This window comes from Cricetulus griseus (assembly GCF_003668045.3).
Source record: "Cricetulus griseus strain 17A/GY chromosome 1 unlocalized genomic scaffold, alternate assembly CriGri-PICRH-1.0 chr1_1, whole genome shotgun sequence".
NCBI classification, from domain to species: Eukaryota; Metazoa; Chordata; class Mammalia; order Rodentia; family Cricetidae; genus Cricetulus; species Cricetulus griseus.
In genome coordinates, this window is record NW_023276807.1 from 112,516,708 (window position 1) to 112,543,701 (window position 26,994).

General features: G+C 41.4%; 2 protein-coding genes across 2 annotated transcripts in view; both read left to right on the forward strand.

Annotated features, from left to right (window-relative positions):
• Cd38 (CD38 molecule) overlaps positions 1 to 17,290 on the forward strand; it is a 47,292-nt gene extending 30,002 nt beyond the window's left edge. The window contains exons 2-8 of the mRNA XM_027387008.2: positions 4,262 to 4,391; positions 5,418 to 5,553; positions 7,833 to 7,918; positions 12,650 to 12,723; positions 14,211 to 14,303; positions 14,628 to 14,714; positions 16,906 to 17,290. Of these exons, the coding sequence (XP_027242809.1) occupies positions 4,262 to 4,391; positions 5,418 to 5,553; positions 7,833 to 7,918; positions 12,650 to 12,723; positions 14,211 to 14,303; positions 14,628 to 14,714; positions 16,906 to 16,960 (661 nt within the window). The 3' untranslated portion in view covers positions 16,961 to 17,290. The remainder of the gene's footprint in view (positions 1 to 4,261; positions 4,392 to 5,417; positions 5,554 to 7,832; positions 7,919 to 12,649; positions 12,724 to 14,210; positions 14,304 to 14,627; positions 14,715 to 16,905) is intronic.
• A 1,181-nt stretch (positions 17,291 to 18,471) lies between these two features.
• LOC100772896 (DNA-(apurinic or apyrimidinic site) endonuclease 2) lies at positions 18,472 to 20,019 on the forward strand. The gene has a single exon (XM_027386697.2). The coding sequence runs from the start codon at positions 18,472 to 18,474 to the stop codon at positions 20,017 to 20,019; it is 1,548 nt and encodes a 515-aa protein (XP_027242498.1).
• Positions 20,020 to 26,994: the final 6,975 nt, after the last annotated feature.

The window sequence follows — 26,994 nt, forward strand, 5'->3', positions numbered from 1 at the left end:
CATTAGTGTCTAGACCTTAACCTAGGACCACTGGGATCATTCTATAATTGTGTGAGATGGGTTTGTTGCTCTGTGTAAGAAGTAAAATAGCACAAATGTGTGTGTGTGGGGGGGTGTAAGGGGCAGGCAGGTGTGGTTTCCAGGAAATTTTCGGGGTCTGGCTTAGTTTTACAAGTTCAAGGGAAGATTCAAGGATGCTGGCTACCTGTACATTGTCAGGGAGCCAACAGAATGGGTCTAGTTCTCTGATACAAACTCTTGATAAATTCTTTCCACTAGGCTGGAAGCATGAAGCTGAAGTTGGTACAAGTTAAGATGCAGCCATCACTTCTATCAACCATGTGCAAGGATGGCTCTACCATCATTTCTTCATGTTTGTGATTTCCTTTCCATCTGAATCTGAATTACAATCAACCATTGCTTTATCTGATGTTGGTATTCTGTGGAATTGCTTGTGGTGAACTGAAAGAATTTAAGATGTGGTTTTAGGTGTGAGGTCATGTTGTTTGACCTCTCTGAAGTCAGAGCTGTTTCTCCTTCATCCCTCAACATCTCCACAAACAACCTATTCGTTTCCTGTCCTGGGCAGGATTTGCTAAGGCACTAGCTTCCCACCGGTGTTGCCAAGGGAAAGAAAGAAATCAGGGAACTTGCCTAGTTTCCTTGTCATCTGGATCCTGCATAGATAGACTCGCCATAGCAACCAGAATAGAACCTCTATTTCTTTAGGCTTTAAGCAGGATGGCCTTGAGTATATTATGTTTCTAGCATCATTTCCAAAAATATATTCAGAATCTGTAAGGTATGGCTTCCAGGAAAGTCACACAAAATGAACTTTGGGGGAATGAAAAGTAACTGTTTTTTTCTGGTCACATGCAAAAACCATGTGATCTTATCTTCTATTCCTGTCTAAAATGCATGTACCTTAAGCAGGAAAAAAAAGGGTGGGAACTCACGGGACTTAGCAGAGTGGTCCATCTTTTCTTTGTTTTGTCTGAGATTTTTTCATTACCAATCTCCTTGATCTTGTTGGCAGTCTCACCTTGGACTGTGGTTTGTATGTGACTTAACAGGGAAGCATTTTAATGTTGAAGGGAAAAGTTCATTGTAAAAGTCTGCAGACCATGTTCCTTACCCCAGATTTCACATCCTTACTCTTCAGGATAAGGGATGAACACCTATGCCCAGTATTAGCTAATTATGTGGTCCTTAACTGGATAATGGATGTGAAGAGAAAATGGATCATGGAACCAAAGACCCTGTGGTGAAAGCTAACATTCAGGCCAAGACCAAGCATATTTGTTCCAATACTGAGTAGTGTTTTTCTTGTGTATGTTTAAGTGCCTCATGGACAGAAATGTTTATCTTGATAGCAGCTGGGACACATTGTGGTACTTATGGAAGGTTCCCAGAAAACATGGAATAAAAGAAAGTATAGAAGAAACAACCTACATGCCATGCCCACTAACTGATGAGCAGACAAACTGGTATCGTTATACATTACACAATGAGATATTGTTTAGCCTTCAAAAGGGAGAAAAGTCAATATGTACTATGTGGTGTTTTGAATGGGAACGGCCACCATAGGCTCATATATTTGAAAATTTGGCTTCCAGTTGAATGGTTTAGGAATGATTTGGAGGTGTGGCCTTATTGGGGGTATGACTCTGCAAGTAAGTTTTAAAAGCCCAATGCCAGACCCAGTCTTGTTCTCGCTGCCTGCTGCTTGCTGATCAGGATCTAAGCTCTCAGCTACTGCTCCAACACCATGCCTGCCCACCTGCCACCAGGCTCCCCACCATGATGGCCATGGACTCACCCTCTGAAACTCTAAGCAAACCCCCAGTAGAAAGCTTTCTTTTATAAGCTGCTTTGGTCATAGTGTTTGATCACAGCAATAGTAACCCTAATTAAGCTACAATACAACATGAATATCCTAAGACCATCATGCTAAGTAAAGCCAGCCATATATAAAGATTCCACTTTTGTGAGATACCTAGCATAGTCAAATTAAATCTGAAAGAATTGTGGTAGCCAGGGGTGGGCTAGAGGAAGGCCAGGATGTTAATGATAATGGTTTACAAAACATTATGACTGTATTTATCTGTACATTTAAAAATAGTCAAGATGGGTCTGGCAGATGAATCTCAATGGTAGAGCACTTGCTTAGCATGTGCGATTCTGGGAGTTTAATTCCTAGCACCACAAAACCAAAGTGAAACTATCTAGTGCCACTATGATTGTGGTATTATATGTCTATAGTACCAGCGACTCAGAAATTTTGTTATTATAACAAAAGTGGAGTTTGCATCTTAATGAGTGCAAACCAAAGACAAGTATAGCTGAGAAATAAGGTTGGAGAAAGATTCACTGCAAAGAGCTGGTTCAAGAAGGAAACAGATGGTGCACATTTGGGGTGCATGCTTAGGTAAAGATGATGAAGCATATGTTTGAAGGGTTAAGATGGTGGACAGGAGCACTTTTGGGCATGCTCAGCTTGAATGATAAAGAGGGCAGCCAGCAACACTTCTGGGCAAGCTTTCTAAAAGATAAAATAAAAGAAAAAGAAAAACAACAACAAAAAGTTTTAGTTGTTAAAAGGAAAGGACACTTTAAAAGTATGTTACTGTGGGAGTTTGTCCCTGAAACTTGAACCCTATCGTTATTGCTATTTTGCTACAAGTGAAAAAAATGGGTTAAAAGATTTTAAAAACATTGTTTGTAATGTATATAAGATGATGCTTTTGTTTTTCTCTTTGAATTACAAATGCTTCCAAGTAGGACCAACTCTTCCAAGTCAGGTCCAACAGCATTGCTCCTGCTCCACTCCCGAACAAAGAACTCCCCTCAGGTTTTAGACTGGGGTTTCTTGAGTCTTTACTATAATTTGAACTGGAGTATAAGACCTATCAGCAGCATAAAACCAGTTTGGGAGCATTGTGAGTTTTGGTGATTAAATAAGAACTTGCTGATAAAAACATCTGATATGTGGCAGGCTCTCAGTGCTGGGGAACTTCTCTTTCCACCATGCCTTTTTTGAAATGGAAAACTCTCTGCTCTCAGCCTTCCATCTTACTCTTCTTCAAGGCATGAAGATGCTTCCAAAGAAAAAAGGAGAGGAGCTTTACAACAGTTGGAATTTAGAACAGAGAGTTCTTGAGAAGGCCACTGCATTAATTACTGGAATTAAAGCATAAACCCTACTGAAAGCAAAGTAGCCGCCAAACGTCTATTTTCTAAATTGCCCATGATAGTACTCCATAAATTTTGATTGACAATAAAGTATATAGCATTATAACATTTTTCTTTTTGTGTATGCAAATGGCATGGAAAGAGAGATGACTAATGGTTTCCTGGTATAGTTTTCAAAGGCAGGTGCTGATAAACTTAAACTTACTCTGTCTAGACTTTGGAAAGAAATGCTATTGAGCCTTTCACATTTTCATTTGTATCCACTGATTGTCAAACATAACCAGGGTCAGAATTGCCTGGGAATAAGGGAAGCCATGAATTGCACAGACTGTTGAACCCTGCCCTACATTAACGAGTCCAACTGCAATAGCCCTACTTATTTAAAGTTTCAACTGACACATGGCAATTGGACATATTTATGGGCACAACACTGCATTTTGGTTCACGTATACACTACTATAGAATGACTAGATTAGAGTGATTGGCATGTCCATCACCTCAGGCATTCATGACTCCTCTGTGTTGGGAACATCCAGTCCTCTCTACTAGGTATTCTGAAATCTTGTCATTTCTGAAGGCACTGAGAAACGTTGAGTGATTTTATATAATATGCAGATGAGAAAGAAAAAATAGTTTTCTTCATATTTTCTTCCTAATTTTATCCATCACTTGGATAATTTTAACCTCACTGAGCCTCAGCATGGAGGCTGATTTCCATCTCAGAGGAATGTGATGCACATCTAATAGGATGGTGTATAGCACTGACCGCCACTGAGTATGTGATTCCCAGATGAAGAGCATTTGTTGTTATCTATGCTCCAAAATGCCTTTAAGGTTTATTTTTATTTCATGGATATCGTTGTTTTGCTTGTATGTATGTTCATGCACCATGTGTGTGTAGTGCCCGGGGAGGCCAGATGAAGATGTCAGGTCCTCTGGAACTGGACACACAGTTGTGAGCCACCATGTAGGTGCTGGGAATCAAACAGGTACTCTTCACTGATGAGTTGTCTCTCAAGACCCTTTCAAAACTTTTTAAAAAATCTGTTTTCCATGTTATCTGTTATAGAGATCAGGACTGCAAGAAGATACTGAATACATTCAAAAGAGCATTTGTGTCCAAGAATCCATGCAACATCACAAAGGAAGACTATGAGCCACTAGTTCAGTTGGTCACTCAGACCTTACCATGTAACAAGGTAACAGGTATTTCTTTCAGATTTGAGAATAAAAGCCACAGGGAAGAGGCCCCAGGACCAAAGTTAGGATGCAGAAAGAGAGGAAACCTTGGTATTAGGTATCATTTGATATGGTTGGTAGGGTAGTATTGGTAGAGGGTGGGCTTTGGAGACCTAGGATACCATCAGAGTTTAGAATATCTGGGGAAGGAAGATACCAGAGAGATGGGACACAGAGAAAAGAATCTAATATCAACCCCATCCACACAAACAAAAATAACCCAGATTTATATAATTATGGAACTTTCCCCTAGCTGATGATAGTAATAGACAAGTAAATGATAACACAAGGCTAATTTACACTTGAAGACTGATTTTGGTTTTTACTCTCCTAGCCCTCACCTTGTTAGTTCTTCGGAACCATCCTATGGATGTAGGCAAACCAGGGGTCAGAGTCTTTATTCACCAGTGGGGAAGCTCAGGTTTGGTGAGTTTAGGTGAAAAGAAATTGTCTAAGTATTAGAGGCTTTAAAGAAACAGAAACCAGCTGAAATGCAAATACAACAAGCCCTGGAGTCAGAGAAGCCTGCTTTTCAGTCCTTTGAATATACTAGAAAAAGTCTGTCATGAGGTACAGCTCTTTCAGAATTCGTATTTAAAGCAAATTCCACATGTCTGAAACAAAGTGAAGCCCTCCAACCCACTCACAGTTATCACCCCCTCCTATATTCAGTGAGCTGGAGATTTCTGTGGCTCCTCCCCCAGGAGTTCCAGTACAGAGCTCTGAACAGAGGAGATGGATGGTAGACAATAATCAAACTTACTTCTCTGAATATTTAGTGTTTCTGTGTGTGATTTACTCTGATAGCTTCTGATTTCTTTTATTTACAAAAGGTTGATTGATTGATGATTGATTGATTGATTGAAGTTATGGGGATAGAACCCAGAACTGTATGCAATGCCAGCACTCATCCTTCTGTTGAGCCGCATCCTCAGCCCTTGAATTTATTTTTGGACCTACTAAATTGTGTGTTTTTTCTTTCTCAGACTCTCTTTTGGAGCAAATCCAAACACCTTGCCCATGAGTATACCTGGATCCAAGGGAAGATATTCACCCTGGAGGACACACTACTGGGCTATATTGCTGATGATCTCATGTGGTGTGGAGACCCCAGCACTTCTGGTAAGGATTTGAAGCACCTGGGATGGCTTAGGACTCATGGGAGTAGATCTTTGATCTGAACAAAGGACCTTGAAAAGTGAATAGGTTCATACCCTAATGATCATTGAGGTGGATCAGGGACCTTGAAAAGCCAATAGGCACATGTGCTGATGCCATCGAAGCTCTTAATGACAAGTCATGCTCTTAGAAAACAGCAAACCCTGTCCTTTGGAGATATCAGCTTCAGAACTTAGGGTTGCCCTTGGTCTCTGAGGAATGAGAAGTGTACATATGGATGAAATGACTGACCCTGTAAGACAGGAAACAAGAGACAGAGCCAGGAAAGCCAAATTGCTCATTTTTGTAGTAGCCAATCCAGTCTCATGAGATCTAATACAGTCTAGAGGAAAATCTCTCCTGAAAGTCATTAATCCATTCATGAGGATAGATTCTCTCATGATCTCAACTCCTCTTAGAGGTCTCATCAATTCAAAACTCTCAATAGAGAATTAAGCTCAATATGAATGTTGGTGGGGGCAAGCTGTATCAGACCACAATACTACTTTATAATGCTGTTGAGGGAAGACATCCCTCACTTGCCCTCTCTACCCTCCTTATTCTCTCCTTTTTCTGCCCCTCCCACTCTCCTTTTCTCCCTCATCCCTCTCCACTTCCTTTTTCTCTTCCTCTTTCTTTTTTTGCAAGGAATGACCCCCTTAACCTTGATATATCATTTTATTCTGCATTATGTATTCTTGAACATTAATACGAACCACTTTTTAAAATGTTTTAAAATTGAGTATATATATATATATATTATACACACACACACACACATATATTATATATATATATATATATATATATATATATATATGGTGTTCTGTGTAATGTTTGGTTTTAAATAGATACGGTGAACTGAGTGTTATATTTGAGATATTTAGTGTGGGCACCTTAAGATATCATCCTCATAGTTTGTTGGTGGTCTTTCTTTCTTTTCCCTTCATAGCCAATCAATCTATTTGCCTAGTGACACATTGTTCTTCATCTCCACTCACACTGCCTGAGTCCAATGTAATAACACCCTCTCTCACAGGGAAAGTTGTAATGTTATACTAATCACTCTTTACCCCTTTATGTCAGTCTCTATCTGATACTACAGACTTTTTCTTACAGTGAAAATGTGACTCTGTCTATTTCCTTTAAAAACCTAACAATTTAGCCGGGCGTTGGTGGCTCATGCCTTTAATCCCAGCACTCCGGAGACAGAGGCAGGTGGATCTCTGTGAGTTCGAGACCAGCCTGCTCTACCAGCTAGTTCCAGGACAGCCTCCAAAGTCACAGGGAAACCCTGTCTCGAAAAACCAAAACAAACAAACAAACAAACAAAACCTAACAATCTCTCTCTACCTCTAGGCTAATTATCTAAATTCCTCAGGTTGGCTTGGCCTGTATTTCAGGCGCCTCAGCTTCTATCATTCTCTTTTTTCTGATCAGAGTTCATCACAACTCTTTGCCTCTGCATGTGACATCTGCACAAGGTGCCCTTCTCTTTAGAGTCTGTCTGAAGACAGTGATTCTTGTTCAAAGCAAAATTCAACCTGAACTTTTTCTGGTAATATTGAACAATATAAGTTAGTCTTTCTCTGGTTATTTGACTTCACTACATCACATGCTACATGAGGCAGGATTCTCACCTGATTCAACCCTCTATCTCTAGAACCTATCCCTCAGTAAATGTTTATATACTAAGGCAGATAACAGTGAGAACAGTGTCATAGAAACCACATAGTCACACTCAATGCTTTGTTCCACACTAATGGCTGAGTCTGATTTGATGGGGTTGGCTGTAGAATTCCTGGCCACCTGAGCCCCCAGACTTCTGGAGGATGAGAAGGAAACTTCACAAGAGAGAATTGCCGGGAACCAGAGAAGTATCCGGTGAATATAAAATTCTCTTCCCGAAAAGGCCTGACCTTCTGTCTAAGTGTTCCTGGACTCCAGGGGAATGTTGGGGGCTGGTCTCTTTAGAGATGGCAACTTTTGTTGCCATTTCCCAGAATGGTGAATCAAAACCCATCACACTGTTCCTGTCTGGGATCTGGAGGGGAAGGCAAGGAGTTGGAAGGAATTCAGGGAGCACTTAGTTAAATTGGGTTGAGATGTGTCCATTCTCCAGCCTTTGCCTTGGCGCAGATGCTACTGGGAAACACTCCCACTGTGGTTGGACAGCCAAGAATGAGCCCAAAGTTACACTTGCTTTTCCATTCTAACTATTTCCTATAAACTATGTGTTTTAGACATGAACTATGACTCTTGCCCACATTGGAGTGAAAACTGTCCCAACAACCCTGTCTCATTGTTCTGGAAAGTGATTTCCCAAAAGGTAAGTTTCAAGCAATTAAATTCTAGAGTTTTGACTGAAGATATTGTTTGTTCAATGACTGGTTGATTTTGAGACTTTTTGGGTCACACATCCTTGTAGGTGTGAAAGTATGTAAATCTTTGCTGAGAACAAAAGCTCAGAGATAAATGCTAGAAGACTTTCCCACCCAACTTGAGAACACCCACGGAGGCTTTGCAAGTTCAGAGAAAGAATCCCTACACCCAATGAGTGAATAACATTCATTGGCTATGTCTATTAGGAAGCTAGGTTTGGCTTAATCCAGGGACCAGGTATTGGTTGAATTACTGGAACGGTTTTAATAATCTGCATTTATAGGCCACTTAATATGTGCCCAACTCCATCCTCACAACAACCATATGAAATATCACGAACATCATGGCCACTTTAGAGGTGGCAAGATGGAGACACAAGCAAACACGGAAGCTATTAGCTGACTCCAGATCTAGATTTTGGGGTGAGAAACACTAGCTCACTCACCTCACATCTGTATCTAATTTCACTTGAAGTTGCATAGGAATATTTACATTTTCTCATTAGGTGTGTCTCTGCAGGAAAAAGCCCTTTGTAAGTAGACCACAGGAGGGAAAGAATGAAAATAATCAAGAAAACAAGTGAAAGGGGGAAAAAAAAGCTCAAACATATTGGTTATAAGTTCAAATTAAATACACATCTGAGGAGGTGTGGCAAATGGAAACTTGAATTTGCCAATACATGTGCTTTAGTCCACTTGCAATGCTCTAGCAAAAAGCTAAGGTTGTATAATTTAGAAAGGACCTTAGTTAGGTTAAGTGCCAGCAGGTCAAGGTGGTAGCAAATTTGATGTCTAATGAGGGCTATTTTGTGTTTCTCAGATGCCAACTCATTGCTGTGTCCCCACATGTCAGAAGACAAAAGATGCCTAGAGAATTTCCCTGAGCCCCTTCACAAGGGTGCTAATGCTATTCATGAGGGCAGAGCCTTGTACTCTTACCCACTCCCATAATCACAATGGTCCCAGTTTCCAACTTATGAATTAGGGTATCAGGGTGGAAGAACACACAATCAAAACATAGCAACATAATAATTTCAGGCTCAACAAGCTCCATGTCTCTATGTCATTTCCATTTCTCTCTTCTAATAGGTAGTATGAGAATTAAACAAATTGTTACATTAGAGATGAAGAAACTAATATTCTTAGCTTAAGAGACTCATTGCAGAAGAAGGGGAAGAAAGACTGTAAGGCAGTGAATGAATACAAGGAAACTGTGTCCTCTGCACACAACAGGGCAGGTACACCTATGAACTCACAACAGTTGTAAAAACAGGCACATGACCTGTACAAGCCGAAGAACAACCCTCAGCATGGAGATGGGAGGTGGGCACAAAGTCCCCCCCCCACCACTAGCAGGGGATCTCCTGGCAACTGATGGCTGCTTGGAGAAGTCAGTTTTCTATAAGAGTGTGCTCTGGGGACAGGCAATACAAACACAAATATTTTTTTATTAGTTTAAATTAGGAACAAGCTTGTTTCAAATGTCAATCACTTCTCCCTCCCCTCCCCCTACCCCCCACCTACCCCCACCCCATCCACCCCCACTCCCCAGGCTGGGTAGGGCCCTCGATGGGGGCTCCCCAAAGTCCACCACATCATCCTGGGCCAGGCCTAGGCCCTCCCCCATGTGTCCAGGCCGAGAGTGCATCCCTTCATATGGGATGGGCTCTCAAAGTCCCTTCTTACACAAGGGAAAAATACTAATCCACTACCAGGGGCCCCCTAGAGTGTGGAGGCCTCCTAATTGACATCCATGTTCAGGGGTCTGGATCTGTACTGGCCTCCCAGACAGCAGTCTGGGGTTCATGTGCTCCCTCTTGTACAGGCCAGCTGATTTTGTGGGTTTCACAAGCCTGGTACCGACCCCTTCGATCTTCATTCATCCCTCTCTGCAACTAAGTTCCAGAGTTCAGTTCAGTGTACATCTGTGGGTGTCTGCCTCTGCTTCCATCAGCCACTGGATGAGGGCTCTAGGATGGCATAACAAGTAGTCATCAGTCTCATTATAGGGGAGGGGCACAAACACAAATATTGAGCCAATAGAAGTTGGACTTCATAGGTACAGAAAAAAAGAGGACACAAGTTGGGTGGTAGTAGGGGGTAGATTTGGAAGAAGTTGGGCAAGTGATGAATATGGTCAAAACTCATTGTAAAAAACTCTCTGAGGACTAATAAAATGTTCTTAAGAGAGACTAATCCAAGGTCATTGGCTGGTAAGTAGCAGAGCTGAGACCCTAGTGTAGGTCATCCTAATTTTAGAGCAATAGCCTTTATTTTACACTGTCTGCTTACTCGTTACGTCTTTTAAATGTCAGGGAATTAGATCAGTGATCGAATAATTGCATAAATGCAGGTTTGCTCTTCTTCAATTCCCTGTATCAACTAAATTCCTACCTTAAAAGTACTTAGAAGTATAGTGGTGTAGTGAGAAAGAGAATTAATGTGGAAGTGAGGAGACACTTTTTTTTTAAGTAGTAAGTAGTTTTTTTTATTTTATTGAAAATAAATTTTTCCATTCAATATGTCCTGATTATAGTTTCCTCTCTTTCTGCTCCCCATATCCCCTCCTTCCTCTAGATATACTCCCTTTCTGTCTCTTATTAGAAAATAACAGGCTCCTAAGAGAAAACTATCAAACACGACAAAACAAAATATAAAGGATAAAGTGAAAACTATCTCATTGAAGCTTGACATGGTAATCCAAAAGAAAGAAAACAGCCCCAAGAGCAGACAAAGGAATCAGAGACTCACTCATTTATATAATCAGAATCCTATATTTAAAAAATGCTAAGCTGTAATATATACACAGAGAACCTGATGTAGACTCATGTAGGCCCTATGCTTTCTGCTTGAGTCTCTGTGAGTTCATATGAGCCTTACTAAGTTAATTCTGATTGGCCTTATTCTTAGGGGACATATTTTAATAAACTACTTCCTTAGACATTTTGATCATAGGTTCCTCATTTCATCTCCATCAAATGGATACACACACACACACACACACACACACACACACACACACACACACAAATATATATATATATATATATATATATATATATATGGGTGTCATTGCTGAATCTAAACAAAATACCACTATCTTATTAAGCAACAGAACCCCCACCATTTGACAAATATTATCTGAACACTTTCTACGTGTTTTGAACACTCAGAGACATTGTATGTTTTGTTTGCTTGCTTTTTCAGAGAATGCTTTCATTTATGTTATCACTCTGCGATATGTTTTGCAGTTACACCATCACTAAAACCTTCTAGAGCAGGTCACGTTTTATATATACTAAGTGATTTCTTGGATTACCATCTCAGCCATTGGTACTAAGAGTTCAATGGTGAGGTGACTGAAGGCACCCTGCCTTCTGGGACACCGTGACACACACACCTTGGTCCTTGCCAGGCTCTCATAGAGGAAGGCAAACAGACTAGTAAGGATAGTTTTTACAAGTTTGAGTCTCATCTTGCTGCTAAGTCATGTGACCTTGAGGTCAACTGAGCCAATGTTTAGTGGAATCATGAAAATTCTACCTTGTGGGGTTCATTGCTCTTCTGGGTCAGTGCTTAATGATTATTCATAAGGATTAGGGGTCTGTCGCTCTGTTTATCTACCTCCATAGCTAGACAAGCACCACTGACTTCATAATTCAGCTCCAAGTTGTTCAGTGGTGCAAAAGTCACCTGCAGAATAGTGGCCATTTTCCCCAACAAAGTACACGGCCTTCCGTGAATTGCCTTTTCAACATCCACTGCAGTTTTCCCCACAAACACCACTGCTGTTCAAAACCTAGGGCCCCTTGCAGTCACAGCTTCACCTGGTGGAATCCTGCCTACTCTTTGGGACATAAATTTGTCTCCTATGTGGCACTTCCTTGATCTTTCCTAATCTCTAGTATAGAGTATCTTCCTTTTTTCTGCCATCTTTTCCTGAGCAAAACCTACCCTCTGGCATGTACTAGGTATAAACCACTAAAGGCACTAGAAGAACCTGGGGAGCCAAGTTCTCATTTCTCACAGAGTTCTTCATACTGATGGCTAAAGCTGTTCAATCCATCATTACAATGAAATGTATTAGGTACTGTGCACAGATGTCACAGAAAGAGTCTGGCTCTGTCTCCAGAGGAAGCTGGACAGTACTCTGTTCACATTGTTTGATCCAGTTCTTAGCAAATTTTCCAGATGAAAGTTGTTTGTGTGAAGAAATAAAACTCCCTCTCTGTGAGTTTGAGGTCAGCCGGGTCTACAGAGTGAGTTCTTCAAGCAATCTCCTTTCTCTTTGAGCATTGTTAGAGCCTCCAGATCACTGGCTGTTATCTAAGTTGCTCTTTCCACAATGTTCTATTTCCCTTACCCGTAAATTGTCCACCTTGCTTCTGTTAAATAAGATGTAGCCTCTACAGTACATGACACCAGGTGAGTGCCTTTGTGTCCTCCCTCTAAAGATACTCTTTTTCCTACTCTAGACCTCCAACTTCTTCATTTACAGGCTGGCATGGCTGGGTCAAGAACTCATGCAAAACAAATACTTCCAATGGCTTAGATTATTGGATAGATTCACCATTTCTGTGCTAAAAGTGTAGACACTGTTCTCTCTCTCCTAGCTAATATTACATACTCTTTTTAATGGAATTGCTGAATGGAGAATAATGATGGACTTCTTTTTTAAGTTTGCAGAAGCTGCCTGTGGTGTAGTCCAAGTGATGCTCAATGGGTCCCTCAGTGAACCATTTTATAAAAACAGGTACTTCTTTCCTTTCTTTGTATCCTGTTTGCAAGGGTTAGTTATTGCAGTTATTGTAAGTCTCCTAATGGGCATGGCATTCCTCAAAAGGATGTGCCTTCTTTCAAGTCCTGAAGAGCTGAGCTTAAAAAGAGCAAAGATTTTGTATTCTCTGAAGATATTTTTCTTCCTGGGATAATGTTTGGTTTGGTTTTTCCTTTGTCTAAAATTTTCCAATGTTCCTAAGGGCCATTGCATAGTTTCCAGCCATTGTTCTTGACTTTTTGAGGTCACACATAATTTTCTCAGTTTTCTTTCCCCCTCACATTCTACCCTCCCATTTCACCCATACTGTCTGGCCTGCCTCCCCACTTTTCCCTGTCTGCATCCTCACCATTCAAGAATAATGGCTCACTTCTCTTTCCCCTGTGGGAAATCCACTTGAACAATAGAGGTATCATTGGGACATCAGAAGCCATGCTGGGCTCTGCTCTTCATCCTCTGTTGGCAGCATTGTCAGCAAAGCACTGTAGTTGTTTAACAGGGTGGACACACCAGAGATCATTACAAATACCTTGTGTGACCTCAAGCAGGCATCTAACTTCTGGGAGTCCCTGTATACATAGTGATAAGGTGAGGATGCTATAGAGATAAATCAAGATGTGCTGTGAACAGTGCTAAGCTCAATGCCTAGTGAAAACTTCCCAGTGCACATCAGCTATTATTTTCTCATTAATCCTCGGAACTGAAATGGCCCATTCTCAAGCCTCCCATCTCTGGCCTTCTTTTCATGTTAGTTTCTACCACATCCATGGCCTTTATTCTCTCATTTTTCTCTGATAAAAATGTTCTGAAGATGGAAGCACATATTAATTTTCTCTGGGAACTGTAGGTACCCACTATTTATTCTTCCTCTCTTCTGTTTTAGTATTTAATTGTACAAAGCAGTGATAACTCTTTTGTCTGCTTCTGACCCTCTTTTCCTATGGGAGTTTGGGTGGAAGTTTCAGAATCTGTCATCTGATATTACAGAGCTAAGTCTCTGCCACATGTGAGGTAGCTGTTCACACTAACAAGGAAGAATTGAGATAGGTATTGATGAGTGGAGACTCTATGGTTGTAACCAGCGTTTTGGTAATGCCACTCTTTGAACATCAAGTATATTATTTATATACATTAATCAGCACCAAAGTGTAGTTAAAAATCTTATCTTGAGCTGGGCAGTGGTGGTGCACTGGGAAGCAGAGGCAGTCAGATCTCAGTGAGTTTGAGGCTAGCCTGATCTCAGAGTGAGTTCCAGTACAGCCAGAACTGTAACATAGAGAAACCTTATCTTGAAAAAAATCTTGTTTTGAAAATGGTAACCAAGAGTCATATGGAATGAAGGAAGGTGAGAGGCAAGGTAGGTTCTACTCAGTGATGTCTGACTGGCTGGATTGTGGCAGGAGTTATGGATGCCTTGCATTTTGGCCTGGGGTCAAGGATGTTATTTATCTCTTCTGTTTTAGCACCTTTGGAAGTGTGGAAGTCTTTAATCTGGACCCAAATAAGGTTCATAAACTCCAAGCCTGGGTGATGCATGACATCGAAGCAGATTCCAGGTATGTCACGACTTTGTAGCAGAGCGGTAGTCTATGAATCAGCCTGTGAAGAAATCCAAGATCACAAGAACACCCTGGGAACAGACAGACTTAGTAGATGAATGGGGCTTACTCTGCACTTAGCTCTCCTTATAGAGACTTAATTCTCTATCCACAAAGGACAGTGACTACTTCATACCCTTGTTCCTGCTGACCTGAGAACCCAAGAGGTGGACTTCTGATTCACCTCTATTCAATGCTGTTTGCAGCAGCAGTTATGCAGAGGAAGTAAGACACTCAGAGACTGTTTGATCTTATTATTTGAATATTTTCTTTCTTCCCTAGTAACTCATGCTCAGGCTCCTCCATAAATGAGCTGAAGTTGATTGTGGAGAAAAGGAATATTGCTTTTGCCTGCCAGGATAACTATAGGTAATTGATTTCTTCCCCTCCTCCTTTTCTTCCTCCTCCTTTTTAAAAGATTGATTTATTTATTATCTATACAGTGTTCTGCCTGCATATATGTCCATATGCCAGAAGAGGGCGCCAGATCTCATTATAGATGTTTGTGAGTCACCATGCTGGGAATTGAACTCAGGACTTCTGGAAGAGCAGCCAGTGCTCTTAACCTCTTTGCTATCTCTCCAGCCCCCTGAATATTTTATTGTTTTTAAATGTATGAGTATTTTGCCTGCATTACTGTCTGTACATGACATGTCCCTGGAGGCCAGAAGAGAGCATCAGGTTCTTTAGAGCTTGAATTGCAGATTGTTCTGAGTCACCATGTGGGTGTCTGGAATTGAACTTGGATCCTCTGCAAGAGCTGTCAGTGCTCGTAACCACTGAGCCATGTATCCAGGACAGTAATTGATTTCTTGTGAACAAAACAGCTCTGTGAGCTGAGAGGGCTTCAGGGATCCCTCTCAGGTCTTGGTGGTGTGTGATGCATGATGGCCTCTGTCCTGCCACCATACCCAGCTTGTTTCCCTAGCCAATGACTTAAATCTGGCTGCCTGACCATTTACCCTCTTCCTCCTTCCCTGACAACCCTAAGCAGTAGCTTGCTCTAAAAGCTGACTGATCCTCAGAGGGCACACTTCCTGCTTTACTGCTGGGCTTCAGGGAAACAGAAACATGTCTTGCCAAGACCTTTCTCCCAAGTTTTAAAATTCTGTGACTGGCTGTAAATTTGCATGTGAAATTTCCTTAGTTAGATTCAAATGTAAATGCCTATTATTTAGTAAATTTCCACATGGTAGTCTACAAAGATTTATTTTTTCGAGATTAAAGCCAAAACCAATAATGTAAATTCTTAACAAAAAAGTACCATTAAACTATAGGTAGGCATATGTCTTTAAAGCCACCCATAACTCCAAAACTGGGGGCCCCTTGTTTTTAACTGGTTATGGCCAAGGATACGGGCAGGGACATCTACCTCTACAAAGAAGTGCTTTTGGAGCTTTTTTCTGTGCGAAATAGCTTCATCCAAGACTAAAACATAGAGAAAAGGCTTTGTGAAGTATGTACAAGCTGAAGAGATGGAATATTTTTGTGTCTTTTCACATCACCTACCATATCTCAAAGGCAGAAGGACAGATTTAAAAGACGGATGGCTCATTTCCCAGATGACCCGAATTTCCCATCAATCAGCTGGCTGTTCTTTGGAAATTGCCAGGAAAAAAAAATCCATCAACATGCTGCAGAAGTTAAATGTAAAAAACAGAAGAAATGATCAACTATAAAAGAATTAAAGAATTTAAATAAAAAATAAAGGAACTCTGTAGACAGCTGACTAGGCTAAGTCTGTACAAAGATGCTTTGTACAGAAATGAGTGCTAGAGGACTAGGAGAAGGTTGTGGAACATAGCCTCTGTAGTTTTGTTAGCTCACATTTATGAAAATGACAGTCTTTTTAATTTACCAGTTAGATACCAAAAGTGTGCTATGTGTAGAGGAAGCATGGTCCTGTGACAGCATCCAAATCTCTTAAGGACAGTTCCTGAGTTCTGTGCTGTCTCATGCTTTCACCCAAAAGGAACTGTGGGTGGGCCTGGTCTCAGCGGTCACATATGCTGTCTCATGATCATAAGCTGTCACATACTTGAGACGTATTTGAACTAGTTGTCCATTTTTCACCTGCATATATTTCTAACGCACACACCCCTTGGTATTTATTGCTATGGTCTTACAAGTGAACTGCAACTAAAATGGAGTATCCTTTCAAGTCATTTATTCCTGAGTTAGGCATTTTTCAGTGTTGTTGTTGAGGAGAGGCATGTGTATGGATGCTCAGTGGTCCATTTTCCTTTGGTTGCCAAGGAGGACTCATTGATGAGTTGGACCATAGGTGGATCATTTAGTCTCTTTCCTCTTAAATTTTTGCTATATTTATGTTTATTTATTTACTGTATGTATATGCATGTGCACATTCGTGCACATACTTTGCCTTCACCATGAGAACATCTGAGGATAATTTGTAGGAATCAGTGCTTTTTTCCACCACACAAACTTTGGAGATCAAATGCTCAGGCCATTGGGCTTGGCAGTGAGTACTTTACTTCATGAGCCATCTTGCCAGTCCTCATCCTGTCCCTTAATTTCCTTTCTTGCTTCTCCCCCACAGGCCTGTCAGGTTTGTTCAGTGTGTGAAGAATCCTGAACATGCATCATGTAGTTAAATATCTGAATGATTTGGATCTTAGATCCCCTGTAGCATCATCAAGATGAAAGTCTCAGAAGCTATACTGGTATATAGATGACGGTGTCAAGGAGAGCCCTCTACTACAATGTCAACACTAGAGATGGAGGAACTTGCAAACAAATATTGGCAACATTACTTGATCAGCTCAATTCTTCCTGTATATGACCATTGCTCAAGAAAAGCTACTCAATACAGCAGAGTTAAACTTTTATATTGTTATTTCATTTTAACTTTCTCATGTGGTGCTTTTATATTGTGTATATTTGCTAACTTCCTTTTCTTTTTTAATGAAACTGATAGTAGCCTTATTATTGTCCATTTTATGTTGTTGTATTAAATTTAATGCAATAGAATCTGAAATGTGATTTTTTGGGGGGGGGCTTTTGGTTTTTCAAGTCAATTTTTCACTGTGAAATAGTTCTGGCTGTTCTGGAACTCACACTGTAGACCAGGCTGGCCTTGAACTGACTGAGATCTGCCTGCCTCTGCCCTCTGAATGCTGGGATTAAAGGCGTGTGCCATCACCACACGGATTATGTTTTCTTTTCTTATACATTTATTTTAGTACGGAGTTTTCCTCTGAGTACTGCTTGAATTGCAGCACTGAAGTTCTGCATACCAGCACTGGTTACTATTCAGGTTAAAGTGTTCCTGGTCCATTTTTATTTAGAAATATGTTATTTACTTCTCAACACCCAGAGAATTTTTGGTTGTTTTTTTTTAAATAAGTGTGTTTAGTAGATTTAATAGCAATAAATTGATAATGGCTTCAAAGAATTTGCTTTGAGGTAGAGGAGCTTTGTCTCAGTTACCCTCTGTGGTGTTCTTCCATTGTCTGAAAGCAGACCAACTCAAGTCTGAATGTTCTCAGATACAAAAGACAATACCACCACCAAAGACTGCCTTTTCAATGGCCAGTGTCTTCCAAAAACAAATTCCCATGTGTATGAATTGTGTGTCTTCCCAGACACTGTTTGGTTGACTGTTAAATGTTAGGAAGAACACTTTTGCTTTTTAGTAATAGTCTTTGGAAAACCAGGTGTAACTAACCTGATGCACTAAGGGGACGTTTGAATACAGGAGAATGGGAATCAGGAACTCAGGCGTCTGGGCCCATGTGCGGCCAAAGAACCTGAGATGTTCCTCTCACCATCCACGCTTCCCTGATTTTTGAACAGGGTCTTGCTATGTAGCCCAGGTAGGTCTTGAACTCATTGCAACCCCTGCCTCAGCACCCTGAGTATTATATTACAAGTATATACAACCCAGCTTTCCTTCCTTTTTGTGATCTGCATCACACTTTCAGTTTTCACAATAGTTCATCTCTCACCAAAGAGAACTGAACTTGAAGCCCCTGCAAGCAGTCCGGTAGTTTGGGGGAAGAGAACGCATGCGCAAATACACGAGGAAGGTGGGAACTAGTTTAACTTTTGGGTAACAGTTGCCTATGTCTATACATTTTTTTGTGAAATAATACAGTTTACCAAAATGTTGCGCGTGGTAAGCTGGAATATCAATGGGATCCGGAGGCGCCTGCAAAGTCTGGGATGCCAGGTGCCCAGTAACTGTTCAACGGACTTGCGACACATTTTGGAAGAGCTGGACGCTGATATTGTCTGTTTCCAGGAGACCAAAGTGACCAGAGATGCTCTGACGGAGCCACTGGCTGTTGTTGAGGGCTATAACTCCTATTTCAGCTTCAGCCGCAGCCAGCGTGGCTATTCTGGTGTAGCCACTTTCTGTAAGGACAGTGCTACTCCAGTGGCTGCTGAAGAAGGCCTGAGTGGTCTGTTTGCCAACCTGAATGGGAATGTTGGTTGCTATGGAAACATGACCGAGTTCACCCAAGAGCAGCTAAGGGCTCTAGATAGTGAGGGCCGGGCTGTCCTCACACAGCACAAGATTCATACATGGGAAGGAAAAGAGAAGCCCTTGACCCTTATCAACGTATACTGCCCACATGCAGATCCTGGGAAGCCTGAGCGGCTGACCTTTAAGATGCATTTCTATCGCCTGCTGCAGATCAGAGCAGAAGCACTCCTGGCAGCTGGCTGCCATGTAATAATCCTGGGGGACCTGAATACAGCTCACCGTCCCATTGACCATTGCGATGCTGGCAGTCTAGAGTGCTTCGAAGAAGACCCAGGGCGTAAGTGGTTGGATGGCTTGCTCAGTGACCTGGAGTGCCAGACTGGGTCACATATAGGGCCTTTCATGGATAGCTACCGTTATTTCTATCCAAAACAGGAGGGGGCCTTCACCTGCTGGTCAGTGATCACTGGTGCCCGCCATTTCAACTATGGTGCCCGACTGGACTATGTACTAGGAGATAGGACTCTAATCATAGATACCTTCCAAGCTGCCTTCCTGCTCCCTGAAGTGAAGGGCTCTGACCACTGCCCTGTGGGAGCTGTCTTGAATATGTCCTGTGTGCCAGCAAAACAGTGCCCAGCTCTGTGTACCCGTTTCCTCCCTGAGTTTTCAGGTACCCAGCTCAAGATTCTTGGTTTCCTAGTCCCTCATAAACAAGAACCTATGTGGGGGCAGCAAGTCCCCAGCCATCAAATCCAGGTCCAGAAACAACAAAAATCACAGGACCACAGGTACTCATCCAGACCTCAAAAACGTCGAGGTGGCTCCAGAAGATGCCAGAAAAACCTGATGAGTTATTTTCAGCCTTCTGTTAGTCTTCCCAAAACTTCTGTTGTAGAACTTCCTAGGCTGCCTCTCGTGGGAACTTTTATTACCCCAAAGACTCCAGAAGAGGATGTGATAGCCACAACAGTGGATGATCAGGTCAGCGTTTCTGAGGTCGAAGATAAAAAGGTGGTACAGACCTTGTTCTGGAAGTCTGTGTTGAGTGGGCCCTCACCCGCACCCCTCTGCAGAGGCCACAAGGAGCCATGTGTGATGCGGATTGTGAAAAAACCAGGACCTAACATGGGCCGACATTTCTACATATGCGCCAGGCCACAAGGTCCTCCCGATGACCCCTCATCAAGCTGCAACTTCTTCCTCTGGCGCAGGCCCAGCTGAACCAACTGAGGCCAGAGGGGGTCTGGCCGGTCACCCATACACAGAGTCTGATGCCAGGTCCCCACCTCCTAAGTTGCCTTCTCCCCTGAGACTTCCTACCTTCCTTTCTTCTTCTGCTTTCTCTTCTCCTTCCTCCTGCCCTAGCTTCTCTTTTTGCCTAAGGCATTCCTCTTCTCACTCCTCCCTTTCTTCCTCTTTGTCCACACAAGAACCAGCAACCCAGGAAGTTTTCATTTTAACCCCCTGATTCCCTTGACGTGCAACGTATTTGTTCATAAACAAAGTCTGTGTCTTTGTTTCAGTATTTAAAAAAAAGTCTTGGGTATGAGAATCATGCAATGGTAATCTGTTCTCTATGATGAAAATTTACCTATACTTTTCTAAGGATGCTATACAATTATATAACAAAATGGTGGTTCTTGCTAAGTGAGATGAACATGAGACAGCACTTAAAATTTTGATGCAAGAGCAGGGCAATGGAGAAGAGAAAACTATCAGTTATTGCACTAGGCTTTCCATAAAGTATAGCTGTCAGACACCTCTGTTGCAACAGCAGAACTCTTTGGGCATATGTAAGTTTTCTAAATGCTAGTTGGATTTTATGGGTTCTCCAGGAAGGCAAGAAAAAGATTTGGGAGTCACCCAGGCAAAGATAACATCCCCAGTTTCTCCATTATCCAAGAGTGAGGTAAAAGACTCTGCTTGCTTTCTAGACACTGGTATATCCTTCAATGCTACGTTATGGCTACGTCTGGGAATAAAATTAATAGAGGTGGATGGCAGGTAATGGATGGTCCTAATACATAATTGCTGTATTGGTCTCAAATGTATTGCATAGATCTGTCTGATCTGAAGAACTGATATAAATTATTCCTTACAACAAAGCCCTGATTCTCCTTTTGAAATGAGAGTCACAGTAATACCCATTATCATGATCAGCTTTGACTGTAAACTTGACACAGTCTATAGTTATGAGAGGAGAGCGTTAGTCCAGTAACTCCCTAGACCGGATTGGCCTGTGGTTATATCTGTGGGGATTGTCTTGATCAATAATTGTGGGCAGCACCAGTCCCTGTGCAGATGGTTCTGAACTATATCAAAAGCTAACTTAGCATAAACCTGTCTGTGAGCTAGCAAAACAGTGTCCTCTGTGGCTCCTGCCACACTTCTTTGCCTGTGAAGTGAATTCCTTGGTTGGAGATAATGCTGCGTGTTATAGCAAGCAAGTATGCCTTCAAGCTCCTGCCTTGAGCTCCTGCCTTGACTTCCCTCAGAGATGAACTGTAACCTGGAGTTGCAAGATAAAACAACCGCCTGCCACCAAGTCGTTTTTTTTTTTTTTTTTTTTTTGGTCAGAGTATTTTATCACAGCAACAGAAACGAAAGACAGGTAGAACACCTACATGTTGTATTGTTCTGCAAATCCTATAGGAAGAAATGTGTGAACTTTTTATGAAACTGTTTAACACTTGTGGAAACTCTACTATTTCTGGTGCTTGTGTTTGTCCTGGAGAAAATCCCTTGACAGGCAAGCTCAGATTAGAAGCTGAGACCTTGACAGTTTAGGGCCTTGAAGGGTAGGGTAGTAATGAAAAAGAGTGCCTGGCTCTCTTGCCTACCAGAAGGACAAACTACAATCTCTCATAGGCTTTGAATCACCTTAAGTGGTTAATACTTTCCCATCTAAGGGAGAAATAAATATCCAGCTATCCTCTAAGAACGGTTTCTTCACAGTTGGCTCCATCTCAAGTGAGATCCCTTTCAAATCCCTCCTCCTCTGACAAAGACAAAGACGGACCCTCCAGCCCCAAATTTAAGAATTTGAGATCTGTTGTTTTCATTCCTTAAGACAATGAGGACTTCAGCTTCCTGCCTTGGCATTTCCCATTAAAGGTCACGTTGGCAGCTCACCTTCATAAAATGAGAAATCCCCTCATTCTTGAACATCAAGAAGTCTGGCTAAGACCAGTGTTGACAACAGAGGGAAGCTTGTGGCCCTCCCTGTCTTTGCAGCGCATGTTCATGCCACATTTTATTCTTTCTTGTCCTATCATCTCACTCCCCCAGTGCTGTCATCCCTCAGCACACAATGCTTGCTGCCTGACACACACTTGTCTGGCAGGAAAATTGATTGGCCAGCTGGGCCTCGACAGTAGTAAAATCCATTGGTTAAGTCAGGCAGTGGTGGCACACACCTTTAATTCCAGCACTCAGGAGGCAGAGACAAGCAGATCTCTGTGAGTTCAAGGCCAGCCTGGTCTACAGAATGCTTTCTGGGACAGCCAAGCCTATACAGAAAAGCCCTGTCTCAAAAAACAAAAACAAAATTCATTGATCAAGTAAGACCAGGTTTGTATTCCAGTCGACCAGCATGCATGTATGATGTTGACCAATGTACTTATCTCCTCTACTCTATGGTTTTGTTAAGCAGAACATACATGATGCACATTGTAAGCCATAAAAATTGGAAAATGGTGGCTTTGTCATTATTTTCAAGAGCTTGTTGGGTCATGCAGTGGGGAAAATGAGGGTGAGAATAGGAAGAGAGGCACTAGAGGGCAGCAGAGAACCTTGTGGTGGAGAGCATCAGTGTTAGGTTTGAGGATCACAATGCTTCTGCTGAACAGGCCAAAAGCTTTTTCATCCACTGTAAATATGTACAATGCCTACCTTGAAGGGTTTCTGGGATCTGAATGATAGTTAATAAAGACAAGGGTAAGAAATGCAAAAACTCATAATCCCAAAAAACATTGATGTCTCTCTCATATTAAAAGGCCCAGAAGCATCTAATTCCCTATTCAATAAAAAAAGATAGGCCATAAAGCCTAAAGACCACAGATGTTTCTACTCCAAAAATGTCATCCCAATGAGCATATGCCCCAATCTATAGCCACAGCAAATCTTATTAATCCTTCAAATAGTTTAAAATGCCTGGGTGACTCCTTCGTGAGGATGCTGTTGTAGGGGACATCTTGTCTCATAAGCACAAGGACAGAACTCACTAAGAACAAAAACACTGAGATCAAAGTCCTACTGGTAGGGCTGGAGAGATGGCTCAGAGATTAAGAGCACCGACTGCTCTTCCAGAGGTCCTGAGTTCAATTCCCAGCAACCACATGGTAGCTCACAACCACCTGTAATGAGATCTGGTGCCCTTTTCTGAGCAGAATGTTGTATACATAATAAATAATCTTAAAAAAAAGTAGAATGCTGAAAATTAAAAAAAAAAGTTCTACTGGTGAAGTCATTCATGGTGATAGCTCTACTCTATCTATCTATCTATCTATATCTATCTATCTATCTATCTATCTATCTATCTATGTCCTAAGTGTAAAACTAGGGCCTTTCATATGTGGTTCCCTGTTAGTCTCTATGTGAGCCAAGTGTGTGTACCTGGATAGTAGTAGTGATGATGCTAATGGGTGTCTGTGAATATTTACTCAATCGTGAGGATTCAGTAGTAGTCATGAGCCTGTTAACTTGGCTGTTTTGCAATACCCATTCTCACTCTGTCTGAAAGAATAGCATGTTTATCTAGTTCAAAACAAAGCCATTTGGCCACTTCTATGGTGAATGGTGTCAGTAGAAGCATTCTAGGAAACCTTCAAGAAGCTTCCTTAAAGGACAAAGCAGGATTATCATTTGGTTCTGTGTCTTCCTTTCCCTTCCTTCCTGCTGCCTGGATCACAGATGTGACTCTTGGAAATCTCTTCTGGACCATGGAAGCAGAGGACAGCTCTGCAGTGGTATGGTAGGTAGCTGGGTTTCTTAGAATCCTACCTGTCCCAAATCACTGGCAGTGAGAGGATGATCAGGTTATCTTCTAGCAGCAGCCCACATAAGCCCTCAACCTGAGCCATCTGATAGAAAATACTGTACTAAACACGGGGTCTTAGAACAGTTGTACCTGAGCACTAATAGTCCCTAACTATTAGTTAGCTAACTTGAGGATAGAACTTGATGTAAATTTCCCATTAGCTAGTTGTGGGAATCTGAGCATGCCACTTGGTCTCTCACGGAGAAGGTGACTCCTCTCTTCCAGGGCTGCTGTAAGCATTGCATGTGGGAACTGTGCCCAGGGTGAAAGTAGAGCTTGTGCAGAGATTTACATCTACTATTGACCTCTTATATCAAGAAAGGCCATGATTCCTGGAAGGGCAATGGTCCACCACTCAGAGATAAGTGTCCCTACCCCTCAGATATGTGTAATCCAAAGTCTCCTTTTTCTTATTTGACCTTGCTAGTTTAAGGTATTGCCCAACCTGAAGCCTGGTATCTGGTTATGCAAGTGAATGAACTTGGTGCTCAGTTGTGAGACTGTGGTATATTTTTGAATTCTTAATGTATGAGTGCCATATCAGAGAGATTTATGAGACAGGCTACTGATGCTCATTTTCAGAAAACCACGCTTTCCAATTACAACACAGGTGTCACTTGATATTCAAGACAGTAGGGAGAGGCCAGGCCAAGTCTCAGCTTGATAAAGGAAATTGAGATTTTTTTTTTGTCTGAGTCATTAAAGGTATTGACCTGGGTTCAAGTCATGGAAGGCATTGACCTGGAAGCCTTTTTCCTGGTCTGCTGAAAATATTGGAATCACATGGAAGGGCCGTTGGCCATTTTTTTCATATGCTCTGTATTTCATTTTGTTTCTCTGCTGAAAACTAATAATTACTTTTCAACAAAAGCATCCAAGGTGAAAACCTGGAAGAGGAGGGGACAAATGAGACTGAGTAAATGATCAAAACATATGGGGATTTGGCTGAGAACACGCTGGAAAGGCGAACACTATTTTTTTTAAAGATTTATTTATTGTTCATACAGTGTTATTTTTGCATGTATCCCTCCAGGCAAGAAGAGGGCACCAGATAGTAGTGAGTCACCATGTGGTTGCTGGGAATTGAACTCAGGACCTCTGGAAGAACATCTAGTGTTCTTAATCTATGAGTCATCTCTCCAGCCCTGGAAAGGCAAACACTTACTTGATTTCTTTAAATTCAAGAAGCTCACCCATTTCACAATATCAGTCTCTACTGGGGATATCATAAGATGATGGTTTCTTAAAAAAATTTTGAAAAGCTGTTATTTATTGATTATGTATCTAGTTATGAACAGCTAGGTACCATCATAAGCATTTTTCAAATACCGTACTTAGTTCTAACAAAAATTAGTGTGAATTAGGCCATAAGCATTTTGCAGGTAAGATCACTATGGTAGAGAAAAATTATAGCTTGATGGGTTTTAGAGCTAACATAGGGTGTAACCTAACTTCAAACGCAGTGGGTACACCTATACATTCAAACTTCTTAGTCTACATGATGCTTCCCATTGCACTTAGGACTGTGTGGTACACTATTTGTGTGAGTCCTTGGATATATTTCTGTTTCCTCTAATTAGAATACAAGTTCTAAGAAGACAGGAGCTCCTGTTTATTTTATTCTGTACTATACTTCTAATATGTACAAAAGCCCTAGCATGTACTACATGTTCAGCAAGTGTTTATTGAATGAATTAGTAATTAATTGAACTACATACTAAACAGCAGATAGGGCCCATGAGGGAGGGACTTCCCATTTGTGATGAGATCCTAATATCTAGACAAGTGTTTGGTCTCAGTCACTCTCAGCAAGCATTCCTGAACTGGTGGATAGGTTTTGTTTTTTGTTTTTTTTTTTGTTTTTGTTTTTTTTATCAGTGAATGGATTTTGCCAAATACTAGCTTTTTGTTTAGTCTTTTGGTTCCTAGTGACAATGAATTAATCCAAGGTCAGAGAAGCATCAGCTAGCTATGTAGGTTGCATTGTGGGTTGAAAGGGACAAAAGTCACAGGAGGATCCATGAGAGATATATGGAAGGAATCTGGGCAATCTGCTTTTCCAACTACATTGATTTACATGTAAAATGTTATTCACAAAAACATGCACTCAGAGCATCCAACATAATTGGTTTGGCCACACATGTGTGTTATGACCCAACTAAACACACACCAAAACATAATCCACTATCAAACCCCATCATCTCATTCTTGCTGAGACCCAAGACATAGATTACTATCATCATCTTAGAGATGAGGAAATTGAAATTGTGTGAAGTTGGGTGATTTATGCAAAGACCCAGGAAGGAACAAAGCTGGGATTTAGTACAGTTCAAAACTAATCTTCGTGCAGTTTTGATACTTTGTCATTCTAGAAATCAGTGCTGCTGTTGATGAGGTTCTTGGGAGATGGGTCAATCTCTAAAGCGTTTGCTACACAAACATGAAGGCATGTTGTTGGATACCTAGCACCAGGCAAAAATCCAGAAATAGTAGCTAATACTTACTATCCCAGTATTGAGAAGGATTCCTGGGGCTTGCTACCAGTCAAGCTAGCCAAATACAAGAAACTGCCTCAAAAAATAAGGTGGAAAGCCATAGAAAAAGACACCTGACATTGACCTCTGGCCTTCACATATATACTCACAATACATGTATACATATGTGCACACCCAAAATGGATAAGGACTAAGTTGACATTAGAGTCTAGAATTAGGAGTGGCTACAGAAGCCAGGGCTCCCATGTGGACAAGCATCAAGCACTCCATAACTGAAATATCAGCATCCAAATCCCATTTCTCTAGACTGAAGCATCTGAGCTGCTTCCTCAGAAACAGTGAAGGAAAGGGAATTGTATACCTATATCTGAAGTGTTTTAAACTCTGCCTACATTTTATCCATCAGATTCTGGGTGCTCTGTATATGCAGCCATAGTACTAGGGCTATGAATACAGTTGTGTAAGGAATATATTCTTGGCATCAAGCAGCTGTGAGTTGATCAAATTAGTAGTGACTCAAATGTAGAGGCAAGTAAAGAGCTGTTCATGGAGTCCCATGGGCAGCTGGCCTCTGGTTCCTTGGACTCTAAATTCTTAGTATCTCCTTGGATTTTCTAGCCTTGAAGTCTACAAACTTTCCACCCCTTTCATAATAAGTATTCA

Coding starts and splice junctions, on each gene's coding strand:
- LOC100772896 (XM_027386697.2), top strand. CDS start 18,472: ATGTTGCGCGTGGTAAGCTGGAATATCAATGGGATCCGGAGGCGCCTG.